This window comes from Nestor notabilis, unplaced genomic scaffold (genome assembly GCF_000696875.1).
Source record: "Nestor notabilis isolate BGI_N333 unplaced genomic scaffold, ASM69687v1 scaffold20880, whole genome shotgun sequence".
In the NCBI taxonomy this organism is placed as follows: domain Eukaryota; kingdom Metazoa; phylum Chordata; class Aves; order Psittaciformes; family Psittacidae; genus Nestor; species Nestor notabilis.
In genome coordinates, this window is record NW_009912728.1 from 58,504 (window position 1) to 84,532 (window position 26,029).

At 36.4% G+C, this 26,029-nt stretch overlaps 1 protein-coding gene across 1 annotated transcript in view; it reads left to right on the forward strand.

The window, feature by feature from the left end:
- LOC104410817 (activating signal cointegrator 1 complex subunit 3) overlaps nucleotides 1–26,029 on the forward strand; it is a 92,385-nt gene that overhangs the window by 50,616 nt on the left and 15,740 nt on the right. Inside the window, exons 20-22 of the mRNA XM_010021083.1 lie at nucleotides 1,307–1,418; nucleotides 1,684–1,818; nucleotides 19,546–19,770. Coding sequence (XP_010019385.1) covers nucleotides 1,307–1,418; nucleotides 1,684–1,818; nucleotides 19,546–19,770 — 472 coding nt within the window. The remainder of the gene's footprint in view (nucleotides 1–1,306; nucleotides 1,419–1,683; nucleotides 1,819–19,545; nucleotides 19,771–26,029) is intronic.

A 26,029-nucleotide genomic window follows, 5' to 3' on the forward strand; every position in this document is an offset into this window, starting at 1 on the left:
ACTGTGTAAGATCAGCTAAAATGAATCTCAGCACACTGTTTTGCAGCTTGTTGTTCACCTGCAGAAAATAACACTGAAGGAACTTTACTGCATGTGGTATTGTTTCCAGTGGGGATGCTGAGTACATCATAACTAGGAAATTCTAGTAAAGCAGCCAGTATGAACAAAGGAGCTTCTTTCATCATTGTAGCAATCCCAGTAGTCTATTTGTGCAACAGTATTTTACAGAATTAAATGAGCAGGGACAGCCTTTTTTTACTGTGCTTTGTAACATTTCAATAGATCTTTGTTTGTTTGTTTGTTTGAATTCCACTTTGAAACTGCGTGATTTAATTGCTCAGTCTAAGTTCAGAATTTTTAAACTTTCTGAGCATGCTCAGTTTCTCTCTACTGCTCATTGAACTTGTTACTTACTGAATTGGTACCTTTGTTAAATCTAGGGCACAAGTTCTAACTACATGTTTGCCTGGAGTTTTCTAGGTAAAACCTCTCCCTGAAATTGTGGTAGTTTGTGTGAATAAGAATCTTATAATACAGCTTACGTTCTACAGTTAAGGAACACAAACTTCAGTCACTGGGTCTGTTTTATAAGTTGGCATAATAGATCATTTTGGCACACTTATGAACATTTTTCCTTTATACAGATAGCTAAGAACCATTGCTACTATATATAGTTTACCTAAACAGTTTTTACCTGAAAAGGAACATGTGAAGTAATCACATTGGCAAATACCCTGTTCCCTTTTTTTTTTTAGCAATTTTAACTTTGAGAATAAAACGACATGTCACCAACATTTGGATTCGTATAAGATTACTTTTTCAACAGATGTCACTATGTGCCTAGTTTTTATTTTCAGAGTTACAGGATGTAAGAACAGTTGCAATCCTTGGTTTTCTTCCGTTCTCTTGAAGTTAAAATGCTGTTACGTGTGTTAGCATTGCTTTTTCACTTTCATGCATATATGATCAGGAAAATACATGTATGCAGTCAGGAAAATTTTCCCACTAACGTCCAGTTCTGTTTGTATCAACTTTTCTATTAATAGACAGACAAATTACCATCTTTCCATATGTACATGCTTGCATCATGTTGGTTACTCCCACAAGCCATTTAGGAATCATGAATTTCTTATTAGACTATATAAGGGAATAGTTTTGTGTTTAATTGTTTAATGTGGATATTTGCTCTTCCAAGCATGTGTGTGTATTACCGCAGCATTGTGAGTTTTCCTACGAGGCATTATTGTTAAAAATCTTCAGAGTGTAAAAAGTATTCATATAATGCATCTGTTTTCAATTTATCTAGTTACTATAACTTGGATGATGTGAGCCATGACACTGTGAATAAGTACCTCTCAAGCCTTGTTGAGAAATCCCTCTTTGATTTGGAATGCTCCTACTGTATTGAAATTGGGGAGGTAAGAGTAATCTGTGCCTTACAAAAATCAGTAAGATACATGCTTCAAGAAGTTCAGAACAGCAAGATACATGCTTCTAATTTGAGCTATTTGTAAGACTTACATTGGAAACTGATCTTAATTGGGGTTGCAGCTAAATTATGATGCTAAATCATTTTTTGCTGTTCTCTCTTATAAAGTAGTCTTAAAATATTTTACAGTTTTGTAGGAACCATTTATAATGAATTATGTAGGATCCATGTGTATTTGATTCCTCTTCCAACAGGATAATTGCAGCATTGAACCTCTGACATATGGCCGCATTGCTTCCTATTACTATTTGAAGCATCCAACTATTGGAATGTTCAAAGATCAGTTGAAACCTGAAAGCAACATTGAAGAATTGCTCTTAATTCTGACAGTAAGTGCTGATACTTTCTTGACTTAAACATGTAACTCATGACTCATAAAAGACACAAGTGTATGAAAAAACACCGCAAAATTAAGAAAAGCCTTTCTTCCCCATCTATAATTTCTTTTTGTTTGGTTGGTTTGAGTAATACAACTGAATCATTTTTGCTGTTTCAAGAGTTTCATCTAAACCATACTTGAAAATGCATGTTTCTCTTATGTCCCTTTATCATATTCAGGATCTATACAAATCTTGTATTTGTTTTTCTCTGGGTAAGTTAGGTATAATTCTAAAATGCCAGAATAACAACTACATATCAACATCCTAAATCTGTACCAAGGCTTTGTACTTTGCACTGGGAGAATTTGGACGATACAGCAGCTTTAAAAAGTGGGGAGGCATATGGGGAAGGCCTGTTTCCTAAAATGCCTTCTTTTCCTTCTCCCAGCTGCCTCATGATCCCTGAGGTCATAACCTGCAATAATGCCATACAGTTAGTCTAGTGACTGTTTAATAGAGAAGTACAATACATGGCAACAGATTCTAGGGTACAAATCTAGAGAAACAGTGTATAATGCAGTGTGATACTATTATATTCCCATTATAGAAGAATTAGATTTTACTACATTTTTTATTTTAAGTACTTAAGTAATTATATCTACAAAATCTTCTTTTTCAAAATAGTGTTACTTCGCATGTACACACATATTAAAAGCAAGAAGTACCCAAATATTATCCAGGAAAACTTATTTCTGCCCATTCATGATGATAGTCTCTGTTATAATATATACATTAGACAAGTGGCCCAAATTCTTAAATACTCTGATTTCCAAGTGTGAACTTCAAAACCTAGAGTCCTACCTTACAGTATTTATGTATGTTACTTTTATACTCACTATTGCTTTGACATACTGCCAAGACTTCTCTGAGGAGAGATACAAGAAGTAAAATAGAAACAATGCTATTCAACAGTTTGCATCTCAACAAAACCTGATCAGCATTTTATGACACTAGGAAAGCCAGTTTTCTAGTACAGAGACTTTCTTTCTGATAAATTTAAATCACCTGCTGCAAACATTCAGAGTGTTACAGCTCAGAAATAAAGGCCACGGTAATCTTTTATAATGGCAAGTGTTAGACAGCCTAAACAGGGGAATTGCTATCACTGACCCTGCAATATCTCTTGTCCTGTTGTTAGAAAACATTGCAAATTTTATGAAATAAAATTCAATGTATTTGGCTGAATTCAGAATGGTAATCAACCACAATTCCAGTCTATGCTGTATGTAAAATAATTGAAGTTTTAAGAAGAAATAACCACTAGTGAACAGAAGTTAAATAATATAATGTTGAGTTTTCAAGGTGACAGCTTTACTTTAGCTGCCATCTCTTTAAAATCTCTTTTCCCTAGAGAAAATTTTCTCCACCTAGAAACTTCAGATTTTTTTTTTTTTTCCCCCCACATAAATTTGGACAGGGAAAGTTTGAAAATAGTATTTGCAGAGATGGGGAACATTTCATGATGCTGCCTAAGCTAATGAGCAGCATATGGAAGATGAATGATGGAAGCAGAAGCTAGTGTGGCCTAGTTTCTATGTTCATCTATTTGAACAGCTTGCGTCCATGAAGCGCAAAGGTAAATGGCAGATATTTCTGTTGTAGACAAAACATAGGACCCTGCTGTTGGGCAGAGATTGATAAATTTAAAATTCATTAGTCTTGCTTTAATTCTTTTTTTCTATCTCTTTTCTTTTTTAATTTTTTTCTTTTTTTTCTTTTTTCTTTTCTTTTCTCTTCTCTTCTTTTCTTTTCTTTTCTTTTAATTTTTCTTTTTTCCTGGAAATATGTATAGTCTTGGAAATTGTCCATTTAAAGTCTTAAGAGGAATGAGACTAAAAATAAAATTGATTAGGGGTCAAAATGTGCCATATATCAATTTGAAAGACGAAAAGGATCTATGAACACTGGATGCCATTATAGCTGACAGTTTTTCCTTACTTTTTATGCAGATGTCGATTTTCATAATTTCTAGTGGAATTACTATTCTGTCTTGTTGAAGGTGTAAATTGAAGGGTGGGGGTTTTTTTTCTATCTGATGTAGTGTTGAAAAGACTTGCCATTTCAACAGAGTTATTGCCAAGGATTTTTTTTTTCTCCTAAACACTATGAATTAATGAGTTTTATAATTACAGCAGTTGCTTCACACCTCTATTGTTAACCAATGACATTACATCTGCCTTGCTCCACTGGTGCCCTCCTCCTTCTTATTGAAGCATTTAACAGTTTTGGCAATAGGGAATTACATGGCATGGGGCAAGTAGTCTAATTAGGTATAAGTGAAAATCCTTAGGGAAAAGGATATTTTAAAAGTAATTTGAAGAATCTCTTAATGATGCTGGAACTGAAAGCTGTAGCTATAGAACAAAAAGGCCTGTTATCACTGCAAAACATGATTATAATTGTAATTATTCTGCTAATCATTCTGGTTTAAAGTTTTGAATTTTGGACTGTGTTACTGAAGAATAAGCATCCAAAACATTTCTCAAGCAGAGTTGCAGGATTTTGTAGATGTGACATGTAGGTCTTTTTTTTTGTTGGCATTGTTCACAATCTTGCAAACTTTTAGACATCTGCAAGTTGGCTGATACATATAAGGAAGGCAGAAGTGTACAATTGTAACAAAGAAAATACTGATTCTGTGGGTTTGAAATGGGATATATTCAATTTTTTACTTCATTGTCAATGTGTACCTTGAAAAGAGCAATAGTTTCTTTAAAACAAAACCAGGAAAAAAACAAGATTGCATTCAAGAATTCAGAAATTTATAATCGTATTCAGGGGTGTAAATCTGAGTTTGATTAAGGGATTTTGAGTTTTAGATTGATATTTTGCCATGCTGATGGGAACATTCAGAATTCATGATCATTCACCAATGAGTTATTAAGGAATCTGCAACTCATGAAAAAGTAGTTTTGAGTCATCATATTTCTGGTGCTCATGGGTTTCTCAAGAAAGTCAGTTGATGGCAAGATTTGTTTTCACTTAGAAGTTAAAACCATTCATAGTCTCCTCCAGTATCTGTTCTCTTCTCTGTTTTTACTTTATCTTTTCATTTGATCATCTGCCAGCATTTTGCAAGATCAAATGTTTTTTCTTTTTCAGTATGGTTTAGGGGTTGAAGTATCTATGACATGAACAGGAACATGGCACATGGGAACAGCCTCATAGTCATGTTGGAAGTGTACTGTAATAATTGATATAAATAGGTAGGGTACAATCCTCTCACGCTTTCTCCTCTCCTCTCAGTAAATCTGTGCTCGAGATGTTTAATCTGTCTTGGGTTTGCAGTTAGCAGGTGAAGTTCAGATTCAGTGACTTTTGGAACTGACTTGTGCTAGTGGGCCTGTGGTTTTTCTGAGGGACAATGTTTGATGCTTTTCCATAGCTTTCTTTAAAACTTTCCTAACCGTGCTTCAGACAGTAGTAATCCAAATTAGCTTATTCACTGTTGAGTTACGGTGCTTCTTGCATTAAGTATTCTTGATGCGAAAGTGTTCATGAATTACTACTGACAGGCTGGATTTCCCTGAGGTACCTAAAGACTGTTTCCTTTTATTCTGAAAGTTAGGTGCAGAGATTAAAACAAACAAAAAACACCAAAAACCAACCAAAAAACAAAAAACAAAACACCACCACACCAAAACAACAGAGAGGTACTTTGGGGTAATTTTTGTCATTTTCTGTACTAAGGCAGCAGTCACAACAACTGTTTTCAAAAATCAAATGTAGGTTTGTTGTACTTTGAGGAAAGGAGGTCTGTTGATTACTGATCAGGACTGTGATGTCTAGATCCCCTGTGTTATGATTTTGGGTGATTTGTTACTACACTTATCTGGTTAATATGCTTATTTACAGAGCAAATACTTTGTCATATTTGTTCATACCAGACAGGGGAGAACATTACCATCTTTCATCCCTTGTTTTATGTGCATGTTGTCCCTTATTTCTGTTTTTTGAATTCTACCTACAAGAGAGATCTGGTTGGTTTTCTTTTGCCTGCTGCTATCTTTCATGTAAACTGGTTGCAAGAGATGGGTTCCTTTCTTACTGGGGAGCTTAGGAACAGAATGGTATTTGTGTTATAGTGGGACATATATATCACATCCATCTTTCTGTGATATAAATGTGAGCTTAGAAGTTTGGTATCCACATATCTCCTCCTTATTTCTATCTGATAATTGACATGGTTTTGTTACACTGGCTTGTATTAGACTAAGTATTTTGGAACTCAGCAGAAAATCTGGCATTGCTGGAATCAGAGAAATATAGAAGAAGGACTTTCATGAAACAAGCACTCTCCATCCCAGATACATAGGTAACAAAAGAGTAAAGTTATTAATACTTTATCTGTTTTTCATTACCTGTTAGGCATTTGTACTCTGAGATTCTAGATGACTTATTCTATAGCTTTACTTTCTGTTCATCACCATTGGCACATCCTATTATAATCAGGGAAATATGCAAGTCTTTGTGAATATTTACACTCTCAGTCTAAAATAATTTTATTTCTGTAGCAGAATTTTATCTTAAAGCTGCTGATTCAGTCTCCCATGAAGAGGCCACAGAATTTTTTGACTGAATGATAAACCATCTTTTCAACTGGCCTCAAGTTAGATGCCAGGGAAGGAGGAATTATAAGTTACAAAAACAGTCTAAGAACAAGCTAATGTGAGCTGTTTTGTGGAATATTTTCTCTGCACGTATGGCAGAAACATTGATTTTCTGTTCTATAGCCATTTCAGAAAAAAAACAGATCACTCTTCCTAAGTCAGTGATTTTCTAGCTTAAATTTAAAAAAAAGATGCGACTATGATTTTCTTCAAAGCATGAAAGTTCAGCAAGACTATATTTGTTTGTTTCAGTGTCAAGAATAAAAATAATTTATCACATAAACTTTATCACAAATTAAGAGCAATTATGTTACATGCTAGCCTTTAAAGCACTTGCATATTTGATTTCACATATACTGTGCATTCTTAACAATATGAACATGCCTGCTGTGGCCACTCTACAAATATGAACAGGCCTCAGCCATTATGCATATTTTAGTGACCCCTTATAATAGGAGAAAACTGTTACCTCTTACTATTAAATCTTTTCTCCACAGTAGATATATACCTAGGACTGTTCAGTGCATAAATTTCATCCTGAAGACAGGCATTTCCAAGATCATTTACTTAATTTTTATACAGCCTATATTCTCTGGATTTTAATATTTTGAAACATTTCTGATCCAGTTCCCTCTTGGATACATCTAGATAGTATCATAGTGTGACTTATAAAATAGTTTAAATTTGAAAATTATGTTTGGCTTCATGAAAATAAACCAAAATGCTATAATGAATTTTAATAGCATCTGAATGTCATCATCTGTGTCTTCAAAGTATCTTGTACTTAGCAGAAATAGAATTTACATGCATGAATCCTCACACATTACATTTGTACTGACTTTTCTTTAGTCCCAGTAGATGGGGCAGTTTTGAATGTTGCTGTAGTACTTGAATATAGTAGCTTTCTTCTAATGTCATCACACAATTATTTTCTGTTTTTCTTTTTCCAAATGATTGTTTGATTTTTAGTTTAAAAGCATCATATCTAGAAAAGCACAATCAGTTGGCAAAAAGAGATGACAATGCCCACCATTGACAGCTAACCGAACATGGCATAACTTTCTTTTTTGTGACATCAATAAGGAAGAATTACATTCAAAACCAGAAAATATAAAATCTTCCCATCTCCAATACACATGACTTTCTAATCTCTGATTAACAGATCTCCTTTATTTTCCTTCCAGTCTTCCTACCCAGCTTCATTATTTCAGTTGTCTTTACTTGCCAGTTTAAAAATCTGATTCAATACTCAAGCAAGTTAAAATAAAACCTATTTTAAAGTTGAGGGATTCTAACATGTATTTCCCACAACGTAGGCCATAAGACAAGAACTGTTATCTTTTGAATAATATTGTGTCTTTAATTTTTTCTTTCTTTCTTTTCTTTTTTTCATGAATTTGTTTTGATTGCAGGGCAGGGTCCAAGGGAAAAACTAGTGAAGGTGTGTATAGCTGTGGTAGTGGAAGCTTGGAAGCTAATAGCCTCAGTATATCCCCATTTCAAACAGCTGTTTTAGCAACCATTTCTGTCAGAAGAATACAGAAAGAAATTCCTTTAATAAGAGCTACAGATACAGTTATAGCAGCAAAACAGTCATGTATACCAATGAATATTATTCTGATGAGCCAGGAAGCTATTACCCTTGTATCTGCTGGGGTATATAGGACTACTGTCCTGGTCTTGTACTTACAGATGTGAACATTGGCTGCCATCTGTACCGAATCAGTGCTTGTCCAGGGTATATGTACTAGAAGAAAGTTCAGTGATAGCAAGCTTGGTTTAGCTGACTGCTTGAAACTGCAAGCACTTCATTCACGTACCCTTTGTTTGTTTGTTTGTTTGTTTTAGCACAGAAGTCTTTTACTTCCCACTTACTTGGCAGTTATAACTGTAGCCATCATCATGTGAGATTTTAAACTATGCACATGTAGCCAATACTTTGCAAATTATTCACATTGAAATGAAATGGCTTTTTTTCAGCGAACATGTCATATGGCCCCATTTTCAAATATACGGTATATTTGTTGAAATAACGTTTGTGTTGTTCTAAACCGCATCTATTAAGGTAAAGCTGAACATTTTATAGTATACAATGCTGCTTTGATAAATGACTGTGGGTTGTCATGCCCCAAGTACTCCAGAAAGCAGTCTTAAAAGCTCAGTGTGACTTTAGCAAGGCGGTACAAGTTCTACCTACTTTGTGCCTCCTGATTTGTAATTAAAGCATGATAGGCAAATTTAGGGCCTCTGCAGCCTGCAGTTCTTTTGTCTTCACTGGTTTCCAGTTACTGCTTTGCTTTTGATAGAATTATGCTGTTAAATATAAATTATAGCAATTACAATTATATTGCTGATGAATTTGTCTTCACAGAATTCAGTTCACTTAGTGACACCAACTCAGCCTTACCGAGTGCTGTTTAAAGGCACACAGATGTCAGCAAAGATACTTCTCAGACTTGTAAAACTGTTAAGTCAGAGGACGGCATTTTGTAGGTTGTTTTCTGATTGGAACAGAAATTTCATGGTAAAGATTGGTTTATCTGAAATAATTACATCATGCAAGATTGATATCCAGCATATATTGTTCCTTTAGCATAGTATTTTTTTTAAAAAGGACATAAGAGGATTACTGATCAGTCCTTAATGAAGTATCTGACACTTGTATTTTCCTATTTACATTTAGATTCTTTCTTTGTCTTATTCTTTTCTTTTTGTTTTTTTTTTTTCCCTGATGGAACCTGGCTGGCTTCAGAAGGTTAAATTTTATTTTAAGGGTTGATGTTATGTATTATCACAGATGAATTTTTAAGAAATCGACCTCTTCTGTTTGTTGCCCAGTACTTACAAAGTGCTTTATTTCACAATTATTTAGGTAGCTCATGCTACCTGTAACGCTAGAAGAAATTGCAGAGGAATTTTTGTTACCAAAAGGCCAAAACTTTTCTTAGCATTCGAAAAGGTTACTATATATTTTGTAAATTTGGTACAGCATATTAAACTTCCTTTTACAGAACAGATTTTCTTCACCTCTGCAGCTTAATGAATGTGGGCCAGGCATACGGCAAAGTATTGAAATTCTTTTACATGAAAACTGTCAGATTATGCACTTTTGTAAGTATTTTTATCTGGGATGATGCTTAAATACAGCTTTCCTTAATTTACATGAGATCCTTGTCATGTTTCCCATGGAAGAGTCAAATCGGACATCGCCAGTTTGACTAGATTGCCCACATGCCAACTTCCCACTGCCTTCTTTTTCTGCCTTCCAGTGGAAAAGACTAGCAAGACAGCAGAGATTATTCAAACTACTATTTTTCAGAAAGAGAAAATATCTCAAGGCTATTCTTCTCACCTTAAAGGGTGAGAAAGTGGCTAAAGTCCCTCCCACAACAGGTCTCTTAAATGCTACTTCTGTCACGGTGAAGGCATGCTACTGTGTTGGCTTATATTTATTTAGTGTGTGAATGCATGTCTATTCACAAAATATTTTTAGGTACAACTGATGCATACAATATAAAGAAATTTTCTTAAACATACTAAAACATTGAATGCACAATATTCTGTAGGTTGATGAAATAAAATCCGACTGTTTTATCATTTGCTTAAGGCAGCAAGCAAATGTAAACATAATGAGGTGTAAGTAATAGATTATTTTTTCTCTTTGTATATGATTGTCTTAAAATTTACTATATGCAGTCATATAAGATGCTAATTTTTAATGCTTCCTTAGCTATAAGAATGTGTGTTTGCTTTCTCTTGATTCACACAGAACAGATGGATGCTTGACTGCCTGCTAATCCACAGCTGGAATGGTTTCAGCGGTTTCCACGTTGCTGGGCTAGAGTGGCTTTTCTAGTGGACTGAGAGGGCAGCAAGAGAGGGATATCATTATTCATCAGTATCCCAGTGGGATCGCTGCCAGCAGAGATTAATTTTTTCTGTTATGCTTGTAAAACAAGCTCAGGTGGAGTCTCTAATCCTCAGGGCACGGGTGGCAGATCAAGAAAGATGCTACAAAGCTAGTTAATTTTCAGATTCTAGGGGAAACAGAAGCTCTGTTAGATGTATAAATACATGATTGCAAATTTAAGTAGCTCAAATCCAAATGGGATCTTCCTAGACATCTGGTACTGAAAATCTCTGTTTTCTTTGTCTTTTTAAAGAAGTTCTTAGAACTTTACACCAGAGGCAAAATATCTGCAACTCCCTTAATTGTTAGTTATCTTTCCATTTTATTTTTTTTAATACAGCTCTTACAGTGTACTTTAGATGAATGCCTTTCTACCTATAAATAAAAGACACAGTATAAGCCTGCGTAAGAACACTTGAGTTTACAATGTTCTCACAAATATATGTGCAGTGAACATCCCTAAAAAAATTACCACTTGCCATCCAAAAAGGGTTAGATCTGCCCTAGCTATGCATGGTACATCCCATCCAGGTAATGGGATGTTCTATTAAGGTTAGGTGTGGCACAAGGGCACTTTTGTGCCATGTTACTTACTATATCAGAACTCTGGTCATTCATGACAGAAACGTTGTTAGAACTTCCTCAGATCAAGGACACCAAAATACTGGCAGATTGTCTATTTGTTCATTAGACTTCAGATATTTTTCCTTTTACTGATTTTTTTGTTTCCTCAGTGATTCCCGTTCTTCCACACCTTTGTAATTAATAGTGTCTTCCATCCCTGCATTACCTTGTACCTCTCAAAACACTGGGTCAGATTTTCAAGCAATGTTAATCCACATAGTTACACTGAAATGATTGGAGATGTGCCAGTTTTTATCAGCAGGGAACTACCCTTATTGAAATTTACTTGCAACAGCTGTCACTTCCTCTTACAGTTGTATTTTTTTATTATTATTAAATTAAACTATTTGCATTTAAAAGGGCTCAGAGCGAGACCAGTAGCACTGGCTTGCTGAAAAGACATTGTGCATGTAGGCACCTTCCAAGTTTCCCGTATATTTCTGCCAGTTCATATTATTCTCCTATTATTCTGGGCTTGAGCCTCTCTTGAACAGAGGCTGCTAGTCATTTCACCACATGATGACAGGTATTCATGCCTGTGAACTTTTTATTCCCTTTTGTCTCTGGTCACATAGTAGTCTAGATCCAGAATTTAGTCCAGTACAAAAATGCAGCAGTGTGCATTTGTGGCTCCCCACTAGGGGAGCTGCCACAGGTCAGCAGATCTGAAATCCAGTTTTCAACACACAGAGCTTTTACAGCTTGCCATTAACATATACAGTATGTATGGACCCATTTCACATAAAGAATTAGTAGCATGCACTTCTGTCTCCATGCAGAGTAGCATTAACTTAATGCAGAGATCTGTTAACTTCTTCACTGGGTCTGGGCTCTGCACTGGAAGATCCCAATGGAGGATCAAAGCCAAAGACAGAAAATGACTGATCGCTTTCCCAGGGAAAGCTCTGTGCCAGGATTTGCTATTACACTTTTTATTGCTATCATCATCTCAATCAGTAGTTGAGCCAGCTAATTCAGCCAAGCTCAGCTTCAGAATGTGGACAAACGTCCAAATGGAACTGAAGTAGAATTCTCATGACAATCAAACTTTTGAATGTATACTCAAGAGAGATTTCCCCAGTTTTGTGTTAACACATTACTGACTTTTGCACTGAAAAGCTTTTCTGTATTAGTGCAATACAATTTGTTTCAGTACAGCCAAAACCAGTTGGTTTTATAAATCTTGCCTTGACTCGAGATTACAGGGACATTTGACTGCCCCATCTAGGTCTTTAGATAAAAAAAAAAATGGGATGATGATAATGCATTCAGAATGTGCAGGTTCAAAGCATTCTCATGAAAAGTAATAGGAAAAGTCAGGCATCTTGGAGAGGCAGAATCTCAAATACACCATTTCCAGTGATAAATGTAATAATCACATCACTATAATTCACTTTATAAATGGAATTTATACCATTCCATTTATATTTATTTGCTATGATCAAAGTAACTTATTCTATGTGAATAATGTGTATGCTATACCAGTTTCAGATGTTTGCTCTTATTTTTGTCCTACTTTAGTCTCTTTTGCATTTATTTTTCCTTAAACTGTGCAAGTGTTGCAGGCTTACTTATAATCAGTATTTTAACTTAAAAACCTGACTGAACTAAAGCCACCCCTGTGAAGGTTGAACAGGCTTAATTTTGTGAAAGTACCTACACATTTGATGGTAAAACACATGTATTGTAAGAATGATTCTTATTGGTAGTGGCAAAATAAGTAGCACTGAATTGATTGTGATCATGAACTCTATGAAATACAGATTGAGAGAGTTAAGACTTAAAATCATTAATTCATTCCTTGTTTTTATATGTTTCAGTAAAGTATGCAGTTTAAAGAGGAAATTATTCTGAAACAGAATGGTTCTCTAAGTATATTTTTTTTACCATTTGGTAAACTAATTACAGTGATTGTATTAGCTATTACTGTATCTTCCTGTACACTGAAACCTAGCTTCTCTGATATGCTTAGGAAGCTTTAGGGAAAAGAAAAAGGGAAATGAACTTCCAAGTTAGTATAGAAGTCTTAAGAACTTTTTTCCCATGTCACATTATTGTTATTTTATATAATCCTCCCTCTCAGATGTGCTAGCATGCTTGCTTTTTCTTCTAGCAACTCCATGCTGAAGCAGAGGTCTGTAATTTAACTTTGTGCTTTAGAAGTTCCCAGATCTGCCAGCTCACTCTCTGCTACTGGTAGCTAATATTGCTGACCTCCTATTGCTCTGTGTGCAGTGGCAAAGGTCTTTCAGACTCCTGACCTCTGGTCATCAAGAATGTCATCAGTAGTTTGTAGTTCGGATGTTTTAAGTAAGAGGTGAACTTGTGAAATCTAAACCCTTCAGGGTGTTTTTAAGTGTTCACTCAACTGTTTCATTGCCCTGGGATGTACTTTTTATGATGTCTGTAATTGTAAAATTTGTGGTGTTTATCATATGCAGCTATTTAAAAGCAAAACTCAAACACTTGTCTCTTTAAAGTGTTTAAAGTCTGAGAATATATATACTTTCTCTGACCACTAACATAACACCTTGATAAGGATTTATAAGAACTTTCAAATTGTATGTTCTTATAAACTATGTTTGTAGGTCTCATTGCTGAAATGTGGCCATTTTAAATCGTGAAAGATGGTTATAATTTTTTTTAATATATAAATATACATAATTGCATGTTGATGAGCTTTATAACTTTCTCTCTTGAACATCTCATGCTCAACTGGAAATTTCCAGTGCTCACTCTGGTAAATCTTAAATCTAGAGTCAGAGCCCAGGGTAGCCCAGCCTCACTGTTTTGCTCCTACGTAGTTAATTGAGTCAACTTTACAATTTAATTCTATTCTTGTTTGTTTGTTGGACACGTATCTTTTATCTCTAAAAATGCATTAACTACTGATTACGTAATTTAAAAAAAGTTAGTATTGGTTTCAAAAAGATACTGAGCAGCCCTTATTCCTTGGATTTTGCTCTCCATCCTACGCATTTTCCCTGTGTCATTTTTCCAGAAGTAGAGTGGAGAGTACTCTGACAGAGTACTAAAGAAGCGACAAAATCATTTTCCTGTTACCCAAGCTGGAGTAGAGAGTTAGAGAAGGCAGAGTCCCCGTTGGGAAGCACTGGTGCCAGAAGGACCCCTTTTCCTGTATTCAGAGACAGCTGCTGCCCAGGAGCTGCAGCTCTGTCTCCTCTGTGTCCTGCAGCACAGGAACTGGCACAGGGCTTTGCTTTTTGCCTTTCTGCCCTTCCAGCTACTGATCCTGGAAGGAAGCAATGGCAAAGCCCCTGTGGGAAAGAAACTGCACTGCAGGATTGGCTCTGATATGCTGGATGCCATTTAATTGCATTGCCACATACATTCGCAGTTGACAGGGCAACCCCCAGTATCGATACAGGCTGGGGGATGAAGGGATTGAGAGTACCCCTGAGGAGAAGGACTTGGGGGTACTGGTGGATGAAAATTGGACATGTGCCAGCAGTGTGTGCTTGCAGCCCAGAAGGCCAGTCATATGCTGGGCTGCATCCAAAGGAGCATGGCCAGGAAGTCAAGAGAGGTGATCCTGCCCCTCTACTCTGCTCTGGTGATTCGCCACCTAGAGTACTATGTCCAGCTCTGGAGTTCTCAGTAGGAAAGAGATGGACCTGTTGGTCCACAGGAGGGCCACAAAAATGGTCAGAGCACCTCCCCTATGAGGAAAGGCTGAGAGAATTGGGGTTGCTCAGCCTGGAGAAGAGAAGACTTAAGGGAGACCTTATTGCGGCCTTTCAGTTCTTAAAAGGGGCCTATAAGAAAGATGGGGAGAGACTTGTTAGCAGGGCCTGTTGTGAGATGACGAGGGGTAATGGTTTTAAACTAAAAGAGGAGAGATTCAGGCTGGATGTGAGGAAGAAATTCTTCGCAATGAGGGTGGTAAAACACTGGCACAGGTTGCCCAGAGAGATAGTGGATGCACTATCCCTGAAGGCATTCAAGGCCAGGCTGGATGTGGTTCTGGGCAGTTTGATCTTGGGCAGTTGAAGATGTCCCTGCTTATTGCAGGTGGTTGGACTAGATGACCTTTGAAGGTCCCTTCCAATCCAAACCATTCTATGATTTTATGACAGGAAGAGGTGGTATATGCTATATGATGTCAATGAGCATATTTAGAATGGTCTCCATGATTAATTACAGTATCATGTAGTAAATATATTCTAATCTTGCCTGACAATTTTTGTTTTCTTTTTTTGCATCATATTAGCCACTCTTCAAGATCTCTATAAAACTTCAGTCTGTTCTGTTGCTTAGCAGAGCCTGCCAGGTAGCCCTTAAAATCTGGAATGTCACTTCTGCAAAGTATCAAACATATATTTTCACATGTGTGAAAGAGGAAACTCTTCATGCAGGTGTCTGCTGTCTACAAGAGGGCTTCCAATCTAAATATCCCTGTGTTATATAGTAGCTTCAGTAAGCTGGTAGAAATTACATGGGGTATTTTTCCTTTTTGTCCATAATATGAATCTTGAAAACATGCATCATGTTTGTTCTTAAACCTTGGAACTAGTAGTACATGTTTAAAACTGTCTTTAACTGGGATGTTGTCCCGGAGCTTTTATATTTAAGAGTAAAAAAAGAAAAAAAAAAACACCTCAACATTTTAAACTTTGGAACTTTGAATTATGTCCCATAAAACTGAGACCAAAGCATATACATTTATAGCCTACCAATAAATTCTTTAAAATAGGAGTTTATAATGGAATCGCTAACACAAATACAATTTTGAGAGCAGCACGTTTTCCCCCATTTATTTGTTTTCTGAATATAAATACATCAGAAACTTGAAAGAAAGCAAAACACCTTGCAAGTTTATTAAAGTTGAAAATACATGTGTTTGGATTCACTGTACCTATAGAAAGAAATGGAACGTACAAGCAGTCAGTCAATTCTAAGTTCAATAACAGCATTGCTAAAGAAAAGACTACTGCCTCAGCTCTGGAATGTGAGAAACTATTTTTGGTTTGTTTTAGACCCTTATTGTTACAAATTAATCAACTGCTCTTTAAAGTCTAGAACTCATTAACTTTGTAAGTTTTACTGTTCCCATGACTGAACTGAACTTAAAATATTCAAGTTTACTTTAGTTACTCACCTTGATCCCATGTCCGTCTGTGTTCCACACGTATCCTCTTCTCTCTTGTAGACAGATGGCAAGATGCAGTTATTTGAGATTTATAATATTATAGAAGGTTTGCATGTGGTATAAGTTTACAGTTCAGCTCTTACTATAAATCAGTAATTTCAGCCAAACTTACACATTTTGTGTGTAGAAAGAAAATCTGATTATCTTTTTTTAACCCTGTGGACACTGTGGATTATAGTACTCGCCATGTTGGATACCTTATTTAAATTTTAGTTCAGTCTGACTCCTTAAATGCCTCATAGTACCAGAAAACTGCAGAGGATATATTTTAAAATGGGGTAAGTTGTTTACTTTTAGAACAATTCTGACAATTCAAATAAAGGGTGGTGATAAACTGCATATCTGGAATGTTGCAGACAGGACTCCAAGATGATTCTGTGGCTAGTGTTATGCAGGAAACAGAATTCAATTACCAGAATAGCCCTTTGGCCTCATAAATCGCGGCTATCAAGTTGATGCAGGTCTAGGAGTGTCATTTCTCACTGGCAAAGCAAGTTACTGTTTCCTGTATGACCCTGCACCACATACAGGTTGAATTGTAGGTTTCTTACACTCTCAAAATGATGCAGCAGTCTCTAATGCCCAAAAGGAGACATTACTGGGAAAGTCCATCACAGACCTACAGAGCAGGGGGATGTGACATGACTACCAAATTCATAATTCAGAACCCATAGCTAAAATTCCTAGTTATCTCCTGGTATACTCCAAGTTACACTTAATGGTATAGGTGCTTGTAAACATATTATTGGTACATGGCCTGCAATAGTCCTGATTCAACAGAAGAAAAAGGGAAAGTGAAAAATGCAGAGTCTTGCTTTGTGGTTTAACTCTAAAGTTTGTATTAAGTTTCTGGACTTCAGAATGAAGATTAATGATTGATATGTAATTTGATCTGTTTCCTCACCCACGGAAGTAAAAAGAGTATTCAGACAGTGTACTAAAATAAAGTATATTACATATTGTGTGGAATAGTTGAAGCTGTAGGCTTTACAGAACAGATTGAGATTCACAATGAAGAAGAATACTAAAATGAAAAAATATTGAGCGAACAGCAGGGCCCATTTGAGGTGATTACAAAGGATGTTTCTTTATTCTGTCTTTTCTTGTGCAACCTGAAAACAGTAGCAGGGGGTTACAAGCAGAGTTCATCACAGCGTTGTCAATCACTGTCATTTAACATTTTGCAATGGAAGATGTCTTTATTCAAGGACAGCTGGGCAAATCAGAGAAACAGATTTGCAGTTAGTAGTCAGTCCAGCCTACACTAAGCAAACAAGGACAGGGCAGACATACTGGCCTCTCACATAAAAATATAATGGACTCTGCTGACCTCAGTGCCCTCCATTCAGCTTCATTCTCAGTTGTATAAAAGCTTCACTACCCATTCTCAATTTCCTTTAATTACCTACATGATGCAGATAAGAAAATGAACCTCACTTACTTACAGTCAATGATCACAAACAGGAAATTAAGTAGGCAAGTTGTTTAAAATAAGAGGAGTGTTTTGGAGGTAAATAAAACATGTGCTGGGGAAGAATTAGGGAAAATGCATTTTCAGGAGTACCAGTTGGTCTGGAGTGACTTGGCTGATCCTTCTTCTTTCTGCCACTTTAAACTGCAAAGCAAAACTAAGTAAAAAATCTCCTTGGTAAATATTCTTTAAAATATCTGTGAAGAAGCCAGTTAAATAAAAAGAGTGAAGCAAACATGCAGCCTTCTATAGGGCTTAAAAAGATTGTGACCTTAGGTTCAGAGAATAAATGACCACAGTTTTCACAAGAGATCTAGCAGAGACATCCAGGATTAAGCAGCAGTTGTCTTTAGTCAATCTTCACTTCTAATCTGCAGTCGAGATATAAAATAAATTAATTACATTCTGATTTTCTTTCCAAATCTTAAGTTGTCTAATACTTACTTTTCCTTTTACATTTATATCACGGTTTAGGTGTAGTTTCACTGTGCCATTAAAGAAAATAGAAAATCTTGTGCTGTCAGTTTTCAAAGGGGTGAAAAACAGCTAGATAACTGGTTTTTAGGAACTGTCAAAAAAGGTTCTATGTGTTAGGCTATTAATGAGTGGATACGGTACTTTGCAAGTCAATTAGGTAGTTCTATTAGGTGTTCTAAAATTGCCATTTTCATTACCTCACTCTACATTGGTTCCTGTTGTGAATATTTCATTAATATGGATTTGCAGGAAGTCTGACTGGAGATTGAAGACTAAAATGTGTAATATCGAATTTATACTTTAAGAGGAATGTAACACCCTGAACACTTTAATTTAATGGTCTCTGCTAATCCCATAGTTCGAAAGACATTGCCCTTTGGGCTACCTAAATGACTTTTTACTTTATGACAAAAGAAATACACTCTCTTAAATTACAGATGGAAAAGATATAACATATTGTAAAACTCTTACTTTACTTGCAAGTTTTTTAGTTTAGAAAGATCATTCTCATTCCAAACAACATGTAGACATACATGCACAAGAGAGTTTTGTGGAGGAAAAAATTACCAATTAAGTCACAGAACTGACTCTTCAGCCTAAATTATAGTTCTTAGGATGCTACTGTTGAATTTTCTTTCTTTCAGAGTCAGTGGATTTCCCTAGCAGGAGAAAGAACATCTCTGCTCTGACTACTAGAACTGTTCCTCACAGCCTCAAGGATGTTGCTACTCATAACTACATTTAAATTATCTGTTGGTGTACAGCTCCTTTTTGCAATAGTGAGAAAGTTCTTAGACAGCTTTTATTTTGACATGAATGGTAGTAGTCCCACTTTGGAGCACAGAGGATAGTTTTCAGCACCTACTTACAATTTTGCTCTTTGCTTTGATCGTTGATCATCTGTTGCTTAGACAGTGACTGCTCAAAATATTGAAAATACATTTTAAAAGAACCTTACCAGAGCTATTTCAAGCCCACTGTGTTTTGAATACAGACAGAAAAGTAGAAACCCTGAAAACTGAAGAATGTGGATTATTGACGTCTTTATAGCTAACCTTACAATGGCTTTGTGAGCCAACCAGGGTAGTTTATCTGTAGACAGGCATCTCAAATACTGAGTCCATCCATTGACTATATTTCACAGCTTTTATTTTCTTCTTTGCTCATCAGCTATGTGAAAAAAAAAATAAAACCTATAATTGTGTGAATATTTATGAATATTTTACTAGCTATTGTTTTCCCACACATGTGATTTTAATAAATAAGTACGCTTTCTAAACACTAAAATACTGCTATTTTAACATTGAAGTCAAACTGTAGTAAATTAAATGCATATAATTTTAATGTCTCAGTAAGGAATAATGATTATCTGAAGTTAATTAAAGTGGCTAATTTTTTTTATTTCTTTTTTAAGAATGCTGAGGAGTACACAGATTTGCCAGTGAGACACAATGAAGATCAGATGAACAGTGAACTGGCACAATATCTTCCGATTGAAGTCAACCCCCATTCATTTGACAGTTCACACACAAAAACACACCTCCTGCTGCAAGCCCACTTCAGTCATGCCATGCTGCCTTGCCCAGATTATGCAACTGATACGAAGACGGTGCTGGACCAAGCAATTAGAATATGTCAGGTGTAGTAATGCATTTCAATATTTAACTCTTGTTGGTTTACTATTTATTGTTAGTGTGTTGTAATATTTTGAATATAGCAAATCTGAAGATTTCTTGCAGTCTTGTGGAGAACTGGTACCACACAGTATGATACCTCTTTGTTTAGTGAGGAACTAGATGCCTATAAAGATGCACACTTTACAGAACTGCAGGTAAATGAAGTTATGGTAAGATTGTGGTACTCTGGTTGGAGGCATCTATTGCCATAGGGCTTGCCTCTTCTTTCATATGCCAAAGCTTTCTCTCTCTTTATAATGGAATGTTGTATGTTAGTCATGCCTGTCTGGGTGCACTCCCTGCAGATTGTTATGCTGACCACCAAGAACTTGTCTCCTATGAATACTTTTATTTTTATAACACCCAAAAGCACTGTGGTTACAGCCACGCATAAATAAAATGTTTTGAAATGTGATCTGGGACAACACACAGGATTTTTCTCTAGCTTGTGAAATGATATGTCTTCTATTTCCCAACTACCACAGAGTCAAAGTGCACGCTTTTAAATCCAGATTTTAAACTTGGTCTGGAGGCTTGTGACTTTTACAGTTGTACTGCAGTCACAACCCACAGAAACTAAACTGACCATGGAGAGTACTGGTAACAAGCAATCACATGCACAGCTGCGTGCCTCAAAATAATTTCAAAGCAGCAGTTGGAGTTTGGAATAGAGTGCTGCCATATATGAAAAGCACAGTTACAGTTACAGTAGGAAGGGTGAGCTCTAGCTGATGCAGGGAACAGCTACCCCTCTGATTCCACCGGGAAGGAATAATATACTCTTTAGCAGAACAGAACAAGGACTCATTCACAGGTTCTAGAAGATCAGGTAACCTTCAACAAACTATTGGTTTTATCTTCCTTGGTTCAATACCTGTAAAATAGGGACAGTAATTCTTTCTGCCTACAGTTCTTGTTTGCTCAAATATTAGTATCCTCAGTGGTCTACACGTCAACTATCAGAATAAGGCTTTGATCTTGTTTGAAGCCTGTTTGCAATATGGTAACTGTAAACATTGTTGTGTCAAGCCTACCAGTTTGTAAAGCCACTCTAAAAGAAACTGTTAGTGCCCTAAACAAACAAAATACCACAGGCAGTTCAGTGTCCAGTGATTTGGGTGAGTCTCAACCTTCCAGTAGCAAAAATGGCAAGCTTGTAATACGAATATCGAACGAAGCAAAGCTAAAATTAAGAAAAGGAAAGTAAGAAGCAAATAAGACCACAGATATTATTGCTACACAGTCTTAAACTTGGCAACTAGCAGTGCTTGAGTGCAAATCTACTCTAAGTGTTTCAAATCACTAAAATCATGGTGCTGAAAGCTTCAATGTATAAACAGTTATTATTCATAATACTAGGTTATTAACAGAGAACAACATCACTTGCTCAGGTTACTAAATTCACCTTTGTTTCAAAGAAATCGCATATTTAAAGTTAATTTAAACATTTGTGGAATTAGAGTTTGGGGGGGTAATTATGTATTTGGAAAAAGATGTAAATTAAAGATTCTTTTCAGTAATATTTTGCTCTATATTCATCCTGCTTTGCTAAGAAATGTATTTTTAACCCTGTTACAGAAGAAACAGTTCCTTTAAACTGAAGCGGAGTTCAGAAGAATTCCATATTGTGCCTTGGCACTGTGGCCTTTGGTTAACTACTACATAATGTTACATGTATAATCATCTTAAAAAATAAAAAGAAAAAAAAAAGTTCCTCTTTGAAAAAGAGAAAAACCATGCAAATATTTTTGTATTTTGAAGTTGGTGCATGGTTTACATCTCTTGGGAGAATATTTGTTCCATCTTATTAGTCACGCTTTCCAAACAGAGGTTAAAGTTCCCAGAATCTAAGCAGTAGACAGGGTTACACTTTCAATACTGGTTGTTACCTTTTTCCTTAGCACTGACCTGCTGATGAACTCTGGGTCAACAGAGGTGGAAAAAAAGATGTTAGTTGTGAGAAAAGGAACTGAACCATGGAAGGATCCATTGATAAAATATATTTGGTGGGTGATGTTCTCTGCGTGTGAACACGTGCTCATGCACCACCAAACATAAAATTCAGCAATGAAATGGGAATTGGTTTTTGAGTTATGTTGAACTTCTGTTTATTTACTTACAAAGTACTTTAGCTCTTAAGGTTGTAGAGCTAACCTTCAAACTGTGACCTGAGCATAAACTGTTATTTTTGCTGGTGGACATATGAATGATGGACTTTCGGTATTAGCACTGCTTTTCTGGTACAAGAAAGCAAGATCTTTCAAAGAGCTTTTACAAATGGTTGTATCTTGGTATGTACAGCAGGCCTCCATCGCAGGCCCCCTGCAAAGCAAATTTGCCATCTGTAGTAGTGATACATAAGCAAGCCTTTTTCCATCACAGGTTATTAAACTTACCCACTCTTCTGTGCTTTTTCACCTGAATCAGCCTTCTCTCCAATGGTTCCTTTTGCATCCCACCCACTGTGTTCTCCTTCCCATTCCTCCATCTTCTGGGCCTTTCTCAGTGGCTTTAGGCTGAGTAGTGTTAATGGCCAGACAGGAAACTATGTTAACATCATCAGACAGGTAAATGTAGCTGACAGGTTTCAGGTAAGATTCCACTCTCTTCTAATAAAAAAAAAAATTATGCAACCACTCTTAAATTTATTTTCCTGAGATGTCTTAGAAGTTTTGGGGTTACGTTAGAATTCTGTTCATTTATACTCACGATGAAAGATAGAAGTCATGAGCATTTAACAGAATTTCAGGAATCATGGTGCTGGCTTAATAGAGGAATGTAACTGATAGCATACAAAATGGGAGAATTATATTCTGTTACAGTTTTCCTATAGTTAGTATTTGTTCATTACAGCAATGTAAATTTAGTGTCTATAGTATCCATACACCCAGGATGAAATACAGAAGTCTTTCTATCTTGACACAGAAATATAGGAAATAGTAAGCACTGTGTAACCTCCTGGAAGGTGAATGCCCATCTGGTCCCACACCCATCTCTGTAACAAATGGCCACTGAGGCATTGACTAGGCCAAAGGAATGTCCTTGCTCTACATTGAAAAGCTCGAGTCAAAAGGTAGCAAGTTTGTTATCAGTGGCAGGCTCTCATAGATAAAGCACAGAAGGCTCCTATGGTTCAAAAAATCTTCCATGACTTCTTGTGTGACCTTGGCCAAGTCATTTAATTTTTACTTGCCTCTGTTACCTTTAATACAGTTACAGTAGACCGCATATTCTCTTCAAGCCTAGCACTCTGTTACCATTATTTTTACTGAGAAAAGATAGAGGTATCAGTAAGATGGTGCTTCTCTACCTCTTGCAGAAGAACATCAAAGAATAAAAATTCTAATTAAATGATTTGTCTAATATTTTATAGACTACAATTATTATTGTGAAGACAGTACCCCACCTTTTTTCTGTCTTTTAGGAATATGAAATAGAGTAAATCTAATCTCTTTTTTACTTCTTTTGTCAAGCCTTATATTTTGTGACTGTGTATTCAGCAGACAGTTCTTACTTTGCTGTTCTAAGACTATCACCTATGTTTTCATTAATTGAAATGGATAATTGAAGCAGTAATACTGTCAGTCTCAGATTCAGCAGGGCAGTCTCGGAAATAATGCGACAGTTGCTGGCTTTGCATTAGGATTGACCACAAGCCTCCACTTGTAGTATAATCGTTGAAAAAATATTTTAATATTGCCAGGAGTAGGACTGCCGTGGAGCTCAGCCTTAACCTTGGTGAAGTGTTTACCTATGGATGTGTTAAACGCATCTCAGTAGGGTAGCTGTGCACTGAGAGAAGATGGACATGAAGTCAGATTCCATACTGCAGAATAAAGACTAGTTGCGCATCCCTGAAATGAGGAAACCTTGTAACGCTGTCACCGATGGCCTGTCTTTCCCCATCATGTTACTCCTCCAGAGATTCTAATTTTGACAAGAAAGAAAAAACTCTGGGTTAAGCACTGCATTTCCTTAGCTGTGCAATGATGTGTGTAACACCATGTTACCCATTTTAAAATAGCTGAAGTAAATTACTTGTTTCTGGTCATTTAAATTGCAGCTTTTGCTACTTTGTTGCTTCTGAGAATCATCTTTGTGGTACACATTCAAAGTCATCAAATATTACACAAACATGCTACCCAATCTAGCTGTCTTTTAAGGGCTAGCTTCTGTACCAAATGCTTGTTCTACTAAACTGCGGACTTTTCTGACTGATGGTGGGAGCTGTAGCTACTGCTCACACAAAAGATACTGTCCAGCCATATCAGCACAGCTACAAACAGCAGAGGTGCCCAAGCTGCAGTTCCTGGACTAAAAAAAGAATGTCCCTCAGCTCTGGACTTTGCACCCTTCCCAAACCTCCTCAGTTCATAACAGCCACTAAAACTACTGACTTGGGAACCATATCACTTGGATCATTTATTTTCCTGCCTGTGACGAAATGGAGAAGTTCTTAAAGGTCCCAAGTGTGTTTTTATGCTCATACGTTGTCTGTTGTTAGTGCAAGAGTGCTGATCACTTGCTGCAAGGTGGTGGGAGTTACAAGAAAGGCCTCCTTTACAGTTGTGTATGTCAGATTTGTCCAGAAGTGCCCCAGGGCAAGAGATAATTGCTTTGTTTTATAGGTGTATCAGCAACTGTAAATAAATGGGCAGCTTTGCTGAAGGAAGGTAAGAAAATCAAACTGGAGAATACAGAGGGTTATTAAGAAACAAGTGAAGAGCAGAGGTCATATCTCTTGAGCTACTATACATATTCTTTGTGTATGTGATAATGCTCCAACGATAGCACCATGTTTGCAATTTGACTTAAATACTGGCTGCTTTCATGGTTGGATGGCTATTATTCCACAGGAGGGTGGAAATAATATATTAATCAAAAAACTTGTAGCACACATACTGGACATTAATGCTCATTTATAGATACTGAGCAGCAACTGAGAGCTTTGTTGGGAAAGTACCTGGACAAGTTGGGGTGGAACTACCTGTTTCCTGCTTCTGGTTTATAGGTATATATGTGGGAGAAGGGATAGTCACCTTCATGGCAGTGGTGTTGGGGTCTTTGCTTGCTGTGGATAATTGGTGAACTGCTATATGGAAGCATCTTGCTGGCAGTTTAACGATGATTTGGTGCTTCTTATATATAATCCTTCCCCCACCCATGACAAACCTTTTCCCAGTTGGGACTGGAGGAAATGAGTAATGCTTAACCCATTTGTGTGATCAATTCACTTAAGCAGCTACTGTGAAATGTTAATCACAACTTTAATTTGTACTGCATTAGCATTTTGATTAACTTGTAGGCTTGCTAGCACACTTGAAGCACTTTTACTCATAGTTACAGCTCGGAAATGACTTTTTGATTAATTAAGTTTGTTAGACAGCAGCTGAGCTTCCTGAATGCTAACCTTATGGGGCTAAAAGTTCAGGAGAAAGTTACTGGGAATGTTGCTGTTGAAAAGGATTCTTGTGAATGCACTCAAAAATTTTTCATTATTGACAAAATATTACATTACTGCTTTGAAATTTACTTTAAACTCTAAAGAGGGAAGATTTATTATGAGAAATATGCAGTATATTTTTCATGACTTTGGTAGATTTTTGTAAAATTTGGAACAAATGCCATCTTGAAGACCTTTTTTATGTTAGGAGACTGATTTCTTGCCAAGAGATATTTATTAAAAACATCTTATTGTATTTACAGTTCACTAACATAGTAGAGAATATCAATATATTAATTAATAATTTGAAAATAAATTGGCTATTGGGACTCAACAAGTTGTGAACATGTTGGGTTCTGCCCTACCAAGTTTACAATGTTGGTATCACATGCCATATCTGCTCTTTCTTACCTCTGTAGTACTATCAAAAAAAAAAATAAGAACCCAAGAGTTGCACTCCATTAAATGTAGACAGTAAGTGATTTGTCCTTTTCCTGGTTCTGATCATACTAATAATGTTACTATGGAGGCTAAAGGATGAACATAGGGATAGGAATTTTACAAAGCAGCTAGGAAGGTTGTAATTTGCATATATCAGTGAGACCTTTATGATGATGGGAGAATGAAGAATTAGTCTCTCATAGGGGGTAGCAGAGCATATGGAAAAGGGAGCTGAATATGCTTGTAAAAAAAGTGAAGGGAAGGGGGATGCAGAGGGGCAGTATAAAGGGAGTGCCTCCTGAATAGGATTAGTTACATCTCATTCACTACATCTCCTG